Here is a 15,876-nt window from a genome sequence, read left to right on the forward strand (position 1 = left end):
CATTTTTATCTGAGACTGTTCCATCATCAGTGGGACCACACTGTGAAATCCCGGATTGCTTTGGCAAAAATATATATATCAGCTATCTTTGAACCTTCTGCTTGCAAACTCAAGTGACCAGCCCTTTGAAATGGTGGTCAACATGGTTAAGATAGTCACACACCTAGCAGTGCTGTGGCTGAAGCTGGGCTACTTCAACATTTTCATTCACAGCAGGTCACAGAATAATGACCATGTGGTTGTCGCTACTGAATCAAGTCAAAAAATAAGCTTTGTCCACTGCAGCACATGTATTTTTAGCATATTATTTTGCATTCACCTCACCGAGGGTAGATAATCTCATAATTGCTACCCTTTAAAAAAGCCTGACGCCAACCCCTTTATTACCAAATATGATATGTACAACCAACCTAGAGGAAAAAAGCTTAATGGTATAATTGTGCAAACAGATATAAGAAATAAAAGATAAGAAAGGAGAGAATAGAAAACCAGCTTTTTGTCTTTGCAACTGAAAGTGTTTTTGTTCCCATGTTTCCTAGAATATCAATTACTATTATTATTTAAATATTGTTGAATTGTTGTTGAAATTGTTGAAATATTGTTTAAATTACGGCTAGATTTGGATTGGCTCATTGTTTACTTATTGTATAGCAACAAAATATACTCTTTCTTTTATTCAAGAGTCAAGCCAATATATCATATTACTATGATATCTGTTTAGGACATATTAATTTCCTATTAATGTTTATGTTTTTATGCTCCTTTCTTTCTTTTACAGAGACAAAATATTCCTAAAGACTATAAAATTCCTGTGCAGTACGTTCCAAAAGAAGAGGTGAGACAACCTGATAACCGCCTACAGTTATTTATGGAGCAAATTATAGTGTAGTGATAATTGTTTCTTTTGTAAATCTATTACATTATGTATTTTCCATAATCATCCCTTATGCTAACTCTAAGTTTATGTTGTATCTCTATTCGTTTTTTTATTCTAGGGTGGAATGTGTTGGGTAAAGTTAAATGTTTTCTACTTGGAGGAGAGTTTAAAAGATTTAGCACATAAGTTTGGGAACATTTCATCCAACAGAAAAGATATTAGCATTTTCGTGCAAATGCTCCAAGAGGTGCGACTCTACATGGGCTCAGTGGTAAGTTCATGTCTATCACTGTGGTTGTACTGTAGTGTGTACAATGATAATTTATGTGTTTTTGTGGAATTTGTTGGCTACTTTTCCAGTTTTTGCAAGTTTTTAATCCTTTCGCACCTCACTGAATTCAAAATCATTCAACTGCACCTTTGAAAATACATAAATTCATAAACATGACTTTCTATGAATGAACTGTGGTTTTGCATTTGCAGGAGCCGGCCATGTACGATTTTGAGTGCCACTACAGAACGGAGGGGTGGCAGACAGCGCGGTACTTTGACTTTGTGGAAGACTTCCTTATAGCTGCACAGTTTAGAGAAGATTCAGCTGACTGTGATCCGCCTCCCTGTCCCACCACACCGTACGCAATAACAACAAGACAGTATAAAACAGGTGAATATTTAACGGTTATTGTATGTGCAGTGTTTATTTACTGCCTCACTGGGTTGTTAGCAGAGCAAAATCTGTTACCGTATGTTACACTGGGTTTAAAGTGGTATTCGGCAACTCTGCACGTTGGCGGCCCCGAATGGCAGCGAGAGGGAACTGTTTGAATTTTTGCAGACGTCAAATACCCAGAAATCCTGTAATGTAACGTCAGTAAACTGCACACAGCTCGCTCATGTTTACCAACCTAGTGAACGGTCTGTGATCACTTTATAGCGGATAAGTGAAGAAAAAGTTCTCGCTTTTTCGCTTTTACTGTAAGTTTCGTTTTGTCCCCTCCTGTTCATTTGGGCAAATAGTGTGAATCTACGGTGTCTCAATTAGTGGGCATGAGATGTTCTTTATTGCAGCCCCACTTTGTGATTTAAGCTGTTTTTACATACAAATTTTAATATCACTTTAAATAGGTTTCCATTACAAAAATGCCACATGTCCATTTTAGAAAAGAAATGTTACCTGATGTTCATTGTTCACAGTATTTCAACAATCCAGTCGACTACATCCTCTAAAATGTTGCTAGTTTAAGAAAAGGGCTTATGATAGCTAATAGCATTAATCCTATCTCAATATTGGGTTATGTTGAGTTTCAGAGTTGATGTCACATTCTTCATATCGGTCCATGATTCTCTAAATCCAGAGGAAGAACGCAATCCTCTGAATGGCTGCAAACCAGACATTCAGTGTTTTGTTTTGCGTTTTTTATTCATCCAGGGAACATTTGCTCAACGTTTGCTCTTTTTCAGCGTCACCCTGCTTCATATTCATATTCAAACCAGCAACATTCCACTCACAAGCCCGCTTCTGCTTATAAACTGCCGCCAACCCTTTTGACTATTGTGAACAGCCTCTTTTTCTTTTTAGGACAGATCTCTTGTGGCAGTTTTAGATGCTTTTTTTTTTCCAGGAACCATTATTTCTTCACAAGAACTTTGCAAGATAAAAACTAAAACGGTCTCAGCGTTTGGGCGGCCCATTGAGACATCGCTGAGTCACAGGAGCGAGGGAAGATGTCCCCAGGTAGCGCATGTGAAAGGAAGAAAAGGGCCGAAACCCATTTGTATACGTGTTGATTACAGAGCAATCTTCCAATCTTCCCAAGCGCTTGGCTTTTCTTTGCCAGAGTGGTCGGATCAGCTCTTTTGTCTGAGGGGGAAAAAGGCGGCGGTGAGGTGACTTTTTAGCACCTGACAATGAACTGTTTTCATCATCGGGCATTAACGCTCCACCCTTTCCCCTTTTTCATCTCTCCCCCTGTTTCTTGGCCCTCTCTTCTCTCGTAACCCCGAACCCATCACCCAATCTCTTCTTCTTCTTTTCCAGAATCACCCTCGTCCTCCAAGAATGCACCAGATTGTGATCCGGGAAACTGCGAATCACGTAAGTTTGTATTTCTCAGTCCGTCTTGAGTGTCAGGCTGGTGATCCTGTTGCAAAACCAGCCCAGCTGGTGTGTCAAAAAGGAAAGTTTTTGCTTGCTACAGTATTTGGCCACATTCTAGAGAACATCAGCTCATTTCCCTGAAGCTACTGTCACTTGATTAATGACGCTCTGCAGGGCAAATTCCCCATAAGAACAAACTCATGACACTCATGTCTAATCTCGTTTGACTCAAAAAGCTTTTCTTTACAATGCTTTGTTGAGAGTCTGCAGAAGCGCTGTGGCTTAGAGGTGGATAGTATGCAATATGCAAAAAGGGCATTTTCTCCACAATGCACATGGCATCTGAAAGCATGCACAGCTGGGAAAAAATGTAAAACATTAACAAGTCTGCACACTCACAGCCTCCATTTCAATGCTTTACTTCAGAAACTTGTATTTGCAGCATTGTGTGTACTTGGTGTACTTGGTGTTTTACATGTCCGCTGTTAGTTCACCAACACCAACACTAATTTTTTAATTTATAGATAGGAATGGATAGACGCTAATAATTCTAACTCTACATTTACATACTTGCCATTTAGCTGATGTTCTTGTTCAGGGCGACTTGCAATGAGTACAACACTAGAATAAGCTTAAATCATCAACCTTACAACTATTTGGGGCAAAGCCACAGCGTCCAGAAAACAGATGTAACAAATATTCCTGTGTCAAATAAATTTAGAGAAAAGCAGTTAAACAAGTTTTGTCTTGTTTTTTCTCCCAGGGAAGCAGCTTATGAGGCTCCTGCCTGAGGTGGTGGAGCGAAGCCTTCTCTCGTTACTGTTCATTCCAGTCGCAGCCATTGTATTCCTGCTTGTGTGGAAGGTGAGCTGACCTTTGACCCCTGGCACTAAGCTGTAACTTCCTGAGACACTGAGGAAATATGATTGTTTATTAACAGTCCTTTTTTATTGTCTGTGGATAGTGCTTTGTTCCACGCCGTTTATGACAGCTTCATCTGTGATGCTCTTTCATCTCTGTAGATGTTGTGTTGGATTTTGGTGATTATATTTGGAATTGTGAACTGTAAGGGGATTCCCCTGATGTTAAGTATGACTTTCTACCCACACAGATGAGATCAAGAAGGAACCAGGAAGCTCTTGAACAGGATCCTGGGGAAGGAGGACTCTTCACAGGAACAGAAGGGACTGCACCTCCACTAGATGTTGAAACATCGGAAAAGTAAGCTGTCTTTTTCTCTCCTGCATGCATAAACAGTGCAAAGTCTGAACAGGAAACTTTTCCCCTCCCTGAAACTCATTGCCTGGACACACTGCAAGCAACTTGGATTGATAGGTCGCTCTATTCTGACAGATTGTGGCCGCTGCAAAAGGCTCCATTTGCATCTACAGTATCCAGTGGTCTCATGCAGTTTTTGACCAAGAAAAATAAGCAATGTATTTAAACATTTTAATATATTGCCACAATGATTTTGTGTTATTGAGGTGTTAACATAACATTGTTTTGATGAGTTAACATAGCTAGCAAACGCTAATTAGGTAACATTAATTAAAACAAAGAAGCTTACCATCAACATCCGTGATAGTGCAACCATTTTTGAGATTTATTCCTGTAGTCTTTCAAATAAAATATGTAGAGAACTGGGAAGCTTTGAATGGCTGCGATCAACTCCAGTTTGCACTTGCCAGGCAGAACTACTGAAACTGAACCATGAAACAAAATCACATCAGTAGGGAAAGGGTAAGGAAGCCAAACAATATGATTGGCTGTTGACAGCTGATGACTGGAAAAAGGTTCAGCCATGGCCAACTTTTCTTGGCTGCCAAGCTTGTTGAGCGTCCACATTGGCCAAGTCTCCCTGTTCGCTCAGCTCTGTGAGAAATGAAAGGAATTCTGACTTGTTGATCATGTTGCTTGCGATGTGTCAGCGTCGCTTAAACTGCAGTTTATAGACCACAGCATGGATTTAGGCCAGTGTGTTATTTTTTTTCTGTCTTTTTATCCAATTACAGAAACATGTTGAACGTCATTGAGATAGTGTAATCCTTCCACCCTTCAATGTTCTTCAGCATCACTGGTGAGATTTTTCATATCGTATTAAATGAGAGGGACAAACAGAAAATCAGTTGCACAAATGTTTAAGAAAACCACTCTTGCTTAATCCTAACTTGACACTTCAGTCTAAAACCTTTCCCCATACTTTCTCTCCTAGGCCTCCACTCTTTCCTCCTGTTGGTGTCCAAAGGTGATCCAAACAAACATGAAGCTGACTTCCATAGTGAGATCTCAGAGTGCTCTCCAGATTGACAATGGCTTCGCCATTACCGAGATTTTCCGGTTAAATCACGCCTGCTACCATATGGATAAGCTTGCCTTTCTTGTAAGACTACATTAACCCCATGCTCTCGAAAAGACCATGAAATTTATAAACCCTTTGCCCCGCCTCCTGGATTCTCTGGCTTTCGCAAAACCATCCATCAGAACCTGCTGTATAATGAACTCTTTGGGAAAACTTTGCTTCCAGCGAACGTCCCGTCAGCACTTTGCTACAGTCTGCCTGTACTTCGGGCCCACCAGTTCATCTTCAACAGCAAAGCAGATAGACTGTGACATTGGTTATCTCTTGTATGAACTGAGGCATGAATTACTACCTCTGGTGACCCTCATGTTAACTGTACTCTCAACAGCTCTGCAATTTCCTCTTATTCTGGGTTTCCCAAAGAACATAATGTTAAAACATTGTAGAACATTGTAGTTCCAAGACGTACTCACATTGTCTGGTTTAGCCATGTACCCATGGGGGTGTATGATGTATTTATTTATTGGTGGCAGCACTGAGCTGCTGCTGTTGATACAACTGACAACGTTTCAAGTGATCATTTAAGAGTGTCTTCGCTAAGCAGGAATGTGTCCACAGCGGCACATTTACAGGACAATGTATACATCTATTAGTTGTTTCAAGTTCAGTATAACAACACATGTAAACACCTGGGATATCTTAAAGCCCAAAAACCACATTCCTGTTTGTGACATTTCCTTGTATGATGGTGTAATTATTGGTGTATGACTTGGGTAATGTTGTTGTGTGAATGGATTACATGGAGACACACATATACAAAATATGCTGCTTTGACTAACTTACATTTAGACCATTAAAAACTGCAACAACATTCTACTAATGAATATCAGGGATGGATTCTATGTATCCAGGATTTTTTTGAAAAAAAAAAAGGAAAAAAAAATTAAAAATGGTGGATTCAGAAGCTCATGTAAGACACTGATGGGTCTCCCATAACATTTGTTAGCTAAAGAGAAAGCCTTTTTTCACTCACAATATTTTTACAATTGCAAGTTAGAAACTGTTACAGAAGAGATTCTTGATGGCCATTCCTCTATATAAGGAAGAGAAACTAAATTTGTAAAAGGAAAAAAAATGTGTAGCGTAGTTCAGGGAGAGACATGAAAGGTTTTGGAAGGGAGAGTTGAAACAACAATGAAGAATGAATCTACAAATGCTATGGGAATCCTGCGCCAAACTATCAATTCTCCAGTGCTCCACTATGTGTTTATTCAAAGAAGACCAGACACGATGGCAAATAAAACCCATCAGCTTAGTTTATTCTGTACATTATTCGATGAAATGGTTCCTTTCCTGGCTTGGCCTTGTCTGGTATCAATGTTGTGCTTGCACAATAAAATCCCACACAGTAAAACATGTACAGGCAATCTGACGAAGCTAGTTAGTCTGCTTATCAAGACAACGCTCCAGATAGAGTTTAGTATACTGTGTTACACTATCCAGATGTTAAAGGACAATACCACCGTTTCTTGGCTTTTACGTTCCAGACGATGCACCTTGGATATCTCCACAATCCCCAAAGCTCGCCACACGGAAATGCCATGCAAACCTAATTGTCAGTTTTGCCTTAAAGTTGCTCCATCGCGCCATAGTACACCGTCTAAGGAAGTACACCGTCACCCCCTTCACGCATTTAACCGTAGCACAATGGTGTAACTTTCCAAAAAAAGTGATGTGTGTTTTTCATCAAGTTTGGTGAGTTTTAGAGTGATTCTCAAAAGAGTTGTGGCAAGGAATCATTTACCTGTAGGCAAATCCAAATAGTTGACAATAAGGTAGGCTGCTCACACTGCTAAAGTCAGCATGAATCTTGCCATGGTATGCAGCAATGGCAGAAGTCCTCGGGCCCAATCAGATATGCAACATCAGATCTGATGAGTTTGGAGAGCTGACAGCGATAACAGATCTTATCCTGCCACCTGTGAAGGTCTTACAGTTTTAAATACATCTTACTCCTTCAGAGCCGGTACAATCAGTGAGCAGGTAGGACTTTTGTGTCTTGCTCGAGCACATCTGGACAGGACACTTCGGCTGTGACCTTCCCATCGCGGGACGGTCTCTCTCCCCGCTCGGCCGCCCTGCCGATAATACTTTATTAATCATCGTTGGGAAAATAGGGGGACGTGGGAGGACACAAACATCTACTCCTGTATCTAGTATTTCTATCATATTTGTGGTCTTACATTGTACCATGTCCATTCTTTGTTTTGTGCCTTGTTTGAATGGTGTGGTTGACTCCATGTGCAACTGTCAAAGCCTGTCAATGTTTCTTGTGGTAGAATAAAGTGGAGATATCATTACAGGGCAGATTAGAACAGTCTCACCACAATAACCCAACACGATTCCTCTTGTCATGTTTTTTTTCTTTTTGCTGTGAAAATCAACTCAAAACCATGACAACTTAGTTGGCTTGACCTGTCCACCCCCATCCCTCATCATAGCTGTCGACACTGTGCCCAGAGAATGTTCTGGAACAGCAGTGCTGCAGGATGTCAAAAGACTTGCAGCAGAATAAATTGCAGTGACTGTGACATTTCTGTCTGCATGTTACGTTTTAGCCTTTGTAACTTTTAGGAAACAGTTCAGCTGGTAAACCTGCTTGTTGTATGTGGGACTATGCTGTTGGGAATTTTCTATTAGGAGACGAGAGTATATTTATTGTGCAAAATTGAGTCTGTGTTTGAAAAAAAAAGTATACCACATTGGTGTTCATATAGTTCAGAGCAACAGTAATTTTCAGCGTGAATAGCTGAAATTCTTGGTGTGGTAAAGTATTGTTTGTTGTGTTAAAACTGCAAGAGAATTTTATTCATTCAAAAATGCATTTTTCAACAACATTGGAACATACTATCTATGGCAGTTTAGACCTGAGACTTTCTCTTCAATCAACTATAGGTTTTGCTTCTCTACATGAAGACTATTATATGCAGTGCCCAGTATTCTGACAGAAAGAAACAGGCTAGTCTAGCCACAAACAAACAAACAAGGTAAATGTCAAAAGTTTTTTTTTTTTTTTATACATAGTCTATGAATATCATGAGCTGCAACAGGTCTAAGCTGTGAACGAAAACATGGTCTCCCATTTTCCTGTCTATCTGAGAGCCACGAACACAGTCTATATTGATGCATGGAAGCCAGCAACCACGCACTTCATGCATTAGTAAAGAAAACAACCGCCCTGAAGTACTGTTCCCATATGGGTCGTTGTGTGGTCTGAGAGTGAGGTGAATTGCATCCAGAGCAGTGCTTTCGGGCTCGAGCAATCTAATCCATCCCACTTCAATGGGAGAATCAAATGGCTCTCGGCAGGAAACAAGTCTGGGTGCCAAAAAGAAAATGTAATTATCGCCCGGTTGATATTCTGGGTGAAACTCTACTGTATTCTGTATTTTTGTATAAATGTAAACAAACATATATGAGATATGAATAAAGTACACGTATACAACTGCTGTTTATTGATGTTTGTTTCATTAAGCCTCTTTACATCAGGGTTCCATGTATGTTTTTGACTATTTAAACAGTGGGAATTGGCTGAACACCACATGAAGAGGAATCCCACGGGGCCTGTCTCAGCAGGGAATCACACCCGGGGCACACTCACACTAGTATTTTATACATTTGCCTCTGGCTAAGTAAGCTTATTTGTTAAGTTAGGTGACTGCGATTACCTACAAGCCCCCGGGAAAAAAGATCTACAAGTTTCAAACTGCATTTTTATGCCCTTCAACCCAGAAACCAGCTTGAGACAACCAGAGATGACCAGATTTTGACAGGCAAACCAGTATTCTACATCTTTAAAACGTAAACGTACACCTTTTTGTGGTATGTATGCATAGTTTGTTATTCTTGTAATAACATATTAGAAAAATCTGTTTCTGGGCCATTACAAGATTAGGCGATTTAGAGCCTTTGAACAAGCTTAAAAGTATCAGCTATTCAAAAATCAAATATTAAGTGTGAAGATTCAGCAGTTGTGATTACATTGAAGTGGCTTCCAAGAAAAGCTTGTGCTTGCTCAACTATGTGTTTTTCAAGTTGCTTTGCCAAGAAACAGACTGATAGAGCAAAGACAGTATCTTCACAGAAACTGACTGCTTTTTTAGGCACACAAGAATGTTCTTAACCTGTCAAAATTCAGACCCTAAATCACAATGTCCTTCAAGATACCTTGGGAAAAGGCTGCTTGGAAAAATGTGTTGTGTGTAAGGTTTTGCAAGTGAATAATGAAAAATGTTGTCTTTAAAAAATGTTAAATGCCGCTTGCCTTGACGTTTTCAATGCTGCAAGGTCCAAGAAGAGTAAATTATGATAACCATAAAAATCCTAGCCTTTCTAGCTTCTTTTTAATCATATTTTATATCTTCTGGAGGCTCAAATAAGGTAAAAATATCGTACTGACACAGAATGTTTGTAAATGATTACCAGTGTTTATAAGGGAAATTCCAAAAGGAGTGACCGCACAAGTAGAGAGTGTAATCGCAATTGTTATCACCTCTTCCTTCTAGACAAAACAAAGAAAATGCCTTTTTTTCTGTGGGGTGGAAGGGTGTTTGATTTTACTATAAAAGAGGGGGGAAAAGATCATGGCAGAAGAGATGATAATCCTTTTGTTGTCATTCTTCTAACATGGTGGTGGTGAGTCCCTCTTAACCACTTGTTACTGCAAACATTATGTGACAGACCACTATAGAGCTGGCTAGTCACAGTATGTCAATTACACCCGATATGTATCAAGCAGATTTATTATCTACATGGTGAAGCAAGGCTCAACCACTGTGTTGAAAAATCTGCTTCTTAATAATCAAACACATACGTTTACACGACACCTACTACAATACCCATAAGTAATGACAGTGGAGCTAAGTACTAGATTGAGTAGGCTAGGGGAGCAAGAGTTTCAGTTGATTTATTAAAGTGGACATTGCACAAGTAATTGGGAGAGCAAAGAATGAGAATGTGTTAGTCAAGGTTTAATTGAGCTTCAATGGAAACTTAATATGACCATATTTCTTTGCTACATTTACAATTCTTAAGAAAATTCATAGAAGGGCTTAGGATTATTGGATATTTGTATCACACAAGCCCTTAAACTGTGAATATTCAAAAGACAACAGTACTGCATATAGCAATTGTTTAAACTAGGCATTAGGTTTGGGACATCGTAAAATCAGTTTACGATTTGCTGGCACGACTGTTTTGTGGAGGCCAACAACATGAGCTTGTACTGACATATCTTGCAATATTGTCTTTGCTATCAGGAAAAAACAGGAAGACTACTGAAAGTCTATTGTTCATAGACATGTTACAATGAATGTGCAATTGTGCCACTATGAATAGACATACTGTATATCATGACATTGAGTGCTGTGCCAGAAGTGACATAAACAACTTGTCTGGTTGAGCCATGGTTGAGCCTTATCCAGAGCAGCCATTTCCACCCCATATCTGAGCTCGTCTCTTTCCCAGGATCACACACTGCTCTTCCATCATGCCATGCCAGTTTATGAAACCTCATCAAACAAAGCGGTTTGTGTGAAGGGAGCTCCCATGACTGTGAGTGATTCAATTGCCTTTTAAATAAATCAGTCCTGTCAGTGATCACAGCTCCGTTGCTCCAAGCTCTCTGTATATAGAGAGCCTCAGAAAGAGGGGCTGAGCACCTCTATATAGCACCTTTCCCTTAGACTGGCCACTGTATACAAGAGCTGTAGGATAAAGCTGGCTACAGATGATGATTTTGGGTCAGGTTTGCAATTTTGGGCGAGGAAAGGGAGTGAGGAAGCATGTCCTCAGAAAACACTGAGGGACAACTTCATCCCTGATCATAGAATTCAGCAGAACAAGGCCAGCGGTAACCTTAAAGGAATAATTAGTATAGTAACATCTAACGGCAGCCATAGGAACTACAACAAGATCGGCAAATGTGTGTCCTCTTTATAGACTGTAAAAAAAGATGGACGTATTGAGTGTGACATCACCCATTGGCTTCTGAAGGGCCTTTTGAAGCCTGGAGACGACATCTCATATGCAGATATCTGTTTCAATAGAGATTAGCCGAAATGTTGTCTGGACAACAAAAAAACACCTACAAAAAGTTTTGATGTAGACATCGTCTCTCAACTCCAACTCCATTCTCGTGTCTCACGTTGCTAATCGGACTGTAAACAATGACCGGCGCACGGAAGAGGAAGTCTTGGCCCGGATATCCGCTGGCTACACCAGAAACCCCGAAATACTGGCCATCGCCCCCAGAGTCTAATCGTCGTCAGACCGATAGACGATGGGTTCCGAGATTGGGGCGTATATTGAAATGCCTGGAGGTGTAGAGCATTTCCACCAAAACAAAGCGTATGGACCGAACTGCTTGTTTAGCTTGAAATCTCTGCAGCCATTGAGGTAACAGTGGAGTGACTGGCATTGAGCAACAACACTTGCGAACGCCCACTGATATATTATGGTAATGTTGTGCAATGAGCCAGTACATTATTATTGATTGTTCCTTTAAGGTTGCAGAAGCAGGTTTGTGACCTGAAGATCATTGGCTCATACCCCCAGACCATCTGGGAGAAGATGTTTGAAAAAGTGAACAAGTAGTGACCTCCACACCCTCAAAAACTCCTGCTGAGGTACTGCTAAGCAAAGCACTCAACCCCCAGTTACAGTGGAGCTACAGTGGAGGTTATACTCGTTGTGTGAGTATAACTGTATGAATATGAAGGAAAGCAGTGCTGAAAAAGACCATGCATGCTCAGCGAAACCCTTCCCTCGATAAATAAAGAATATAGGCTACCAAATAAATCACTGAGGTTGTGATGACAAACTTTACGGGCTGCTAGTGTTGGAGATAGCACCTCAGGGATCAGAATTAGTATAAACACAGGATTAAGTATACATAGGGTATATGCATAATTCATTGCTGACTGAGGGCATCACTTCTGTGCAGGAAATGACCGGAGCTCCCATACAGGCCTCCGCTGTCACCCCGACAAGGAAGTAGCTCTCCCTCGGTTTCGTAAACATGGCCTACAGCACTGCCTCCCAACACCAACGATCATAACCTCCCTGGTTGCTACCTCACAGCCAGGAGCTTCCGCTTTCCCATCCTCTCCTGCAGACAGCTCCCAGCTGCGCAAACTGTTGAAGGAAGAGCATATGGCAGCCGGACCCTTCTTGTTTTTCGTGACTGTAAGCCAGCTGAACTCCGACCACAGTGTGTTGGCTCTTTGTGCGAGTGTGCTTGATGAATCAGTCCCTCATGTATCTGTGAATGCGACTTGGATTTCTATTCAAAAAGGAGTCTTGTTTTTTATTTATTTTTCATGAATTTGTCTTCAGTTGTGCTATTTCTCGGAAGAGTAATGTGCTTCACAGTGTTTCTCCCCGAAATATTGTTTAGATAACAGGGTATTTCTGAAGAATAAGCAAGAGCAAAGGACTCTATCTGGCAAATGGCAAAATGGAAGGTTACTTTGGAAAGGGATAACACTCCTGTTAAAGTCAAATTATCGAATTGCCCTGACATATGCTCATCCTTACATGTGTTTAGTTTTTTTTTTTATAACCATTTTCTGTTTAGAAACAGGTTTACCAACCAGACACTTTTCCTCAGGGACTATACAGCACAGAACAAAGGCAAACTCTCCCTCATTTTATGTAAATACCCCACAGTGCCCCATTAATCCCACTCAATCTTCATTATTAGTGAAGTCCATTATGAATCAACAGCGCTAAAACTAGCTGTCTGTCTAACTTCGCTCACCTGTAAACAAAACAAGTTGTGCTCGAAATCACACGGGAAGAGAGATCGTCTGCCACTGAAAGTAATTTCAAAGAGAGCATCCTTTATTTTTTTTATTTTTTTTACTTAACAAAAATAACAATACAACATACACACAGAAATGACAGAAAAAAGCATAAACATGTAGAGACATCAGAAAAGAGAAGAAAAACACTGTAAACATAACAAATGTAAAATAAAGTATATTAACTAGAGAGAATGGAGATCACAGCCTAGTTATGAAGAAAAAAGGTGGAGGAGGTCTAACTGATATAAACAAATGCAGGTATAGTCATATACGCTTATACATAAATAAAACATATAAAGTTACATAAAAGAACAGAACATAATAAAGTATTATACACTCCATTTACAGTTTTTATAAATATCCTTTTTTGTTGACTTTGACTTCTGTTGTCTATTTTACCAAACCCCTAAATAAGCCCAGCAGGTTTAGACGTGTGTCATTAACATTATACCTACCCATCCAGCCTTAGAGCTGCTACAAGTTCTCATTTTCTCACTTCCTAGTTGATAAATGCTAGACGCCTACGATTACTTAACATACTGTATGCCAAAGCGTTAGCATGTGCACCAGACAGAGCTATCTACTCACGGAGATGATTTTGGTGCCAATCCTCTTGTCACATATTGGGTAAGGTGAGCAATGTGCCAAATTTCAAAAAAGGCCTTTAAGGAAGATAAACTTTAAGGGAGAAAAATTTTATAACATTTGGTTACAAAATCCTATAGTTAATGCTTCAATTTTGAAGCCGATCACCAGACCTTTCAGAGCCACAGGCAGCTTTTTGCACCTTAATCCATCTCAATAGGATTTCTGTTGTGGGATTTAATAAGTCTGATAAAGGGTTATTTAACAGTTGTTTGTGCTGTTGGTGTGGTCTGGTGTGAAAGCTTTTTGAATGCCTTAAGAGATTTGGCTTGTGATCAATATCCTGACCACGCCATCGTAAAATCAGAATTAAATGCTGTTGTCTAACACGTTTCCGGAGCTGAAGCACATTGGTCCGTTATGTTTTTTAATATTGTTCATAGCCACCAGAGCAACATGTGTCAGCATGTGTCGTACTGTCATAACTATCGGACACCTCTGTTTGCGCACACGCACATTTTTCTCACACATTTGTGTCCTCATAAATCACAACACGACAGGTATGTGGGTGTGAGTTTGGCGTAGGCATTAAGGTGTGTGTGTGTGTGCGTGTGTGTGTGGGCGGGCAACAACAGAGTCATTACAGGCAAAGACAGTGAAAGGGCGTCGTGAAAGCAGGCTTCTGAATGCTCCGCTCCCCACTCTCCAGTGACGGCGCATACATTAACAACAAAAAAAAGGTATTATCCACTCTCTTGAATGCGTGACAAAGCTCTTTATCGTCATAAACTGTCTTTTTTGTGTGTGTCCCCTCCCACTCGGTCCGTGAGTGTGTGTGTGGGAATCAGCACAGGACCCTAGTCACAGGTCAGGGGCTCTAAGGTTACTAATAGCCCGCACCAATAGACTCGTGATCCACGTCTTGCCCTTTATGGCGCTCTTCCCTGCGGCCAGCAGAGAATGCCTTCCCCCCCAGGTGGGGAGCGCGGGCCTGGCCAGCCCCGTCCCGAGAGGACGTAACAGGAGGCTTATCGGAGCACCAGGCTGTGCTGTAATACTCCTGTGAAAGGTCTTTCAGGCCGCCTCCCAATATTGATTTTTCTGGGCAGGAGGGTGAAATGGAGAAGGCCCCCCTCAGAAGCTTTGGGAGGGGGGGGGGGGGGGGGGGAGACAGGTAGAGATAGAAGGTTGGGGGGGAGAGGGGGAGGGAGACAGACGGAGAGAGAGTGAGAGCCAGAAGAAGAGACAGACAAATAGAGAAAGAAAGCGGCTGCGTCTACATGCGCAGAGTAGTCTTATTCAGGTTAAGCTGTTTACTTAAACCTTTGATACCCTGTGATTGAGTCTCCCTGCTGCCATGAATAAACCAGTTAACAGAATATTCCCGTCGACCTGTAATGCCCTTCCCACAGATAGAACTGTTCACCAGTAAAAAAAAAATATTAATTGACATCAAAATGTACCCATAACGCTGTCCAAGTCTGCACAGACAGCGTAAACCAAAAGTGAAAGGAGTGAGATGTTTCCATGCCACAGTAACCAGTTTACCATGGGAGTCAGCCAGGTATCTTAACCGCGTTCCTCGTAATCATAGTATGAGTTTAACTGTTATTCCACCTGAGTTATGACGATTATTACATGCAGAGTTATGAACAGAATTGTCTTTGCGTGTAAACGTAGCCGGAGAGAAGGAAAGGGTCAGACAGTGAGATAGTGAGAGAAAGAAAGAAAGAAACGGAGACAGTCAGCGAGACAGACAATGACAGAGAAAGAGATGCATCACCTGCGTCGGAGGGACCCAGGGACCCGGGGGGGGGGGGGGGGGGAGATAGTCAGTCAGACAAGGGGGCCTTGAGAGCTCTTGTTCAGTGTCACCTCGATGCGGAGCGAGGGTGCGTGGCGACTCCAGCCCCCGTCATCTGATCTAAGGTCATCCTCTCCACTGTGTGACTCAGTGGCTCCTGAATGCCGCTTTCAGGCCTGTTCAGCTCCACTGGAAGATGAATCACCGATCTTCAGCCTTTTATTTCTGGAGAGGCTCCCGTTTCCATGCGGCCGCGTTTCCGCTCCGAAGGGAACATCGGTCAGCGCGCTACGCCCCCACAGGAAGCCTTTCGTAGGTCTGACCGGACCGTCTGGTGAGCGGTTATTT

General features: G+C 41.3%; 1 protein-coding gene across 1 annotated transcript in view; it reads left to right on the forward strand.

Moving 5' to 3' along the window:
• kitlga (kit ligand a) overlaps window positions 1-8,783 on the forward strand; it is a 30,055-nt gene extending 21,272 nt beyond the window's left edge. The window contains exons 3-10 of the mRNA XM_071524628.1: window positions 779-835; window positions 996-1,148; window positions 1,361-1,541; window positions 2,916-2,972; window positions 3,739-3,839; window positions 4,087-4,196; window positions 4,988-5,052; window positions 5,188-8,783. Coding sequence (XP_071380729.1) covers window positions 779-835; window positions 996-1,148; window positions 1,361-1,541; window positions 2,916-2,972; window positions 3,739-3,839; window positions 4,087-4,196; window positions 4,988-5,018 — 690 coding nt within the window. The 3' untranslated portion in view covers window positions 5,019-5,052; window positions 5,188-8,783. The remainder of the gene's footprint in view (window positions 1-778; window positions 836-995; window positions 1,149-1,360; window positions 1,542-2,915; window positions 2,973-3,738; window positions 3,840-4,086; window positions 4,197-4,987; window positions 5,053-5,187) is intronic.
• The last annotated feature ends 7,093 nt before the right edge of the window (window positions 8,784-15,876 follow it).

This window comes from Centroberyx affinis, unplaced genomic scaffold (assembly GCF_046629955.1).
Source record: "Centroberyx affinis isolate AG114_WGS23_722 - 3 ecotype Tasmania unplaced genomic scaffold, CSIRO-AGI_Caff_v1 ptg001213l_1, whole genome shotgun sequence".
Lineage (NCBI taxonomy): Eukaryota > Metazoa > Chordata > Actinopteri > Beryciformes > Berycidae > Centroberyx > Centroberyx affinis.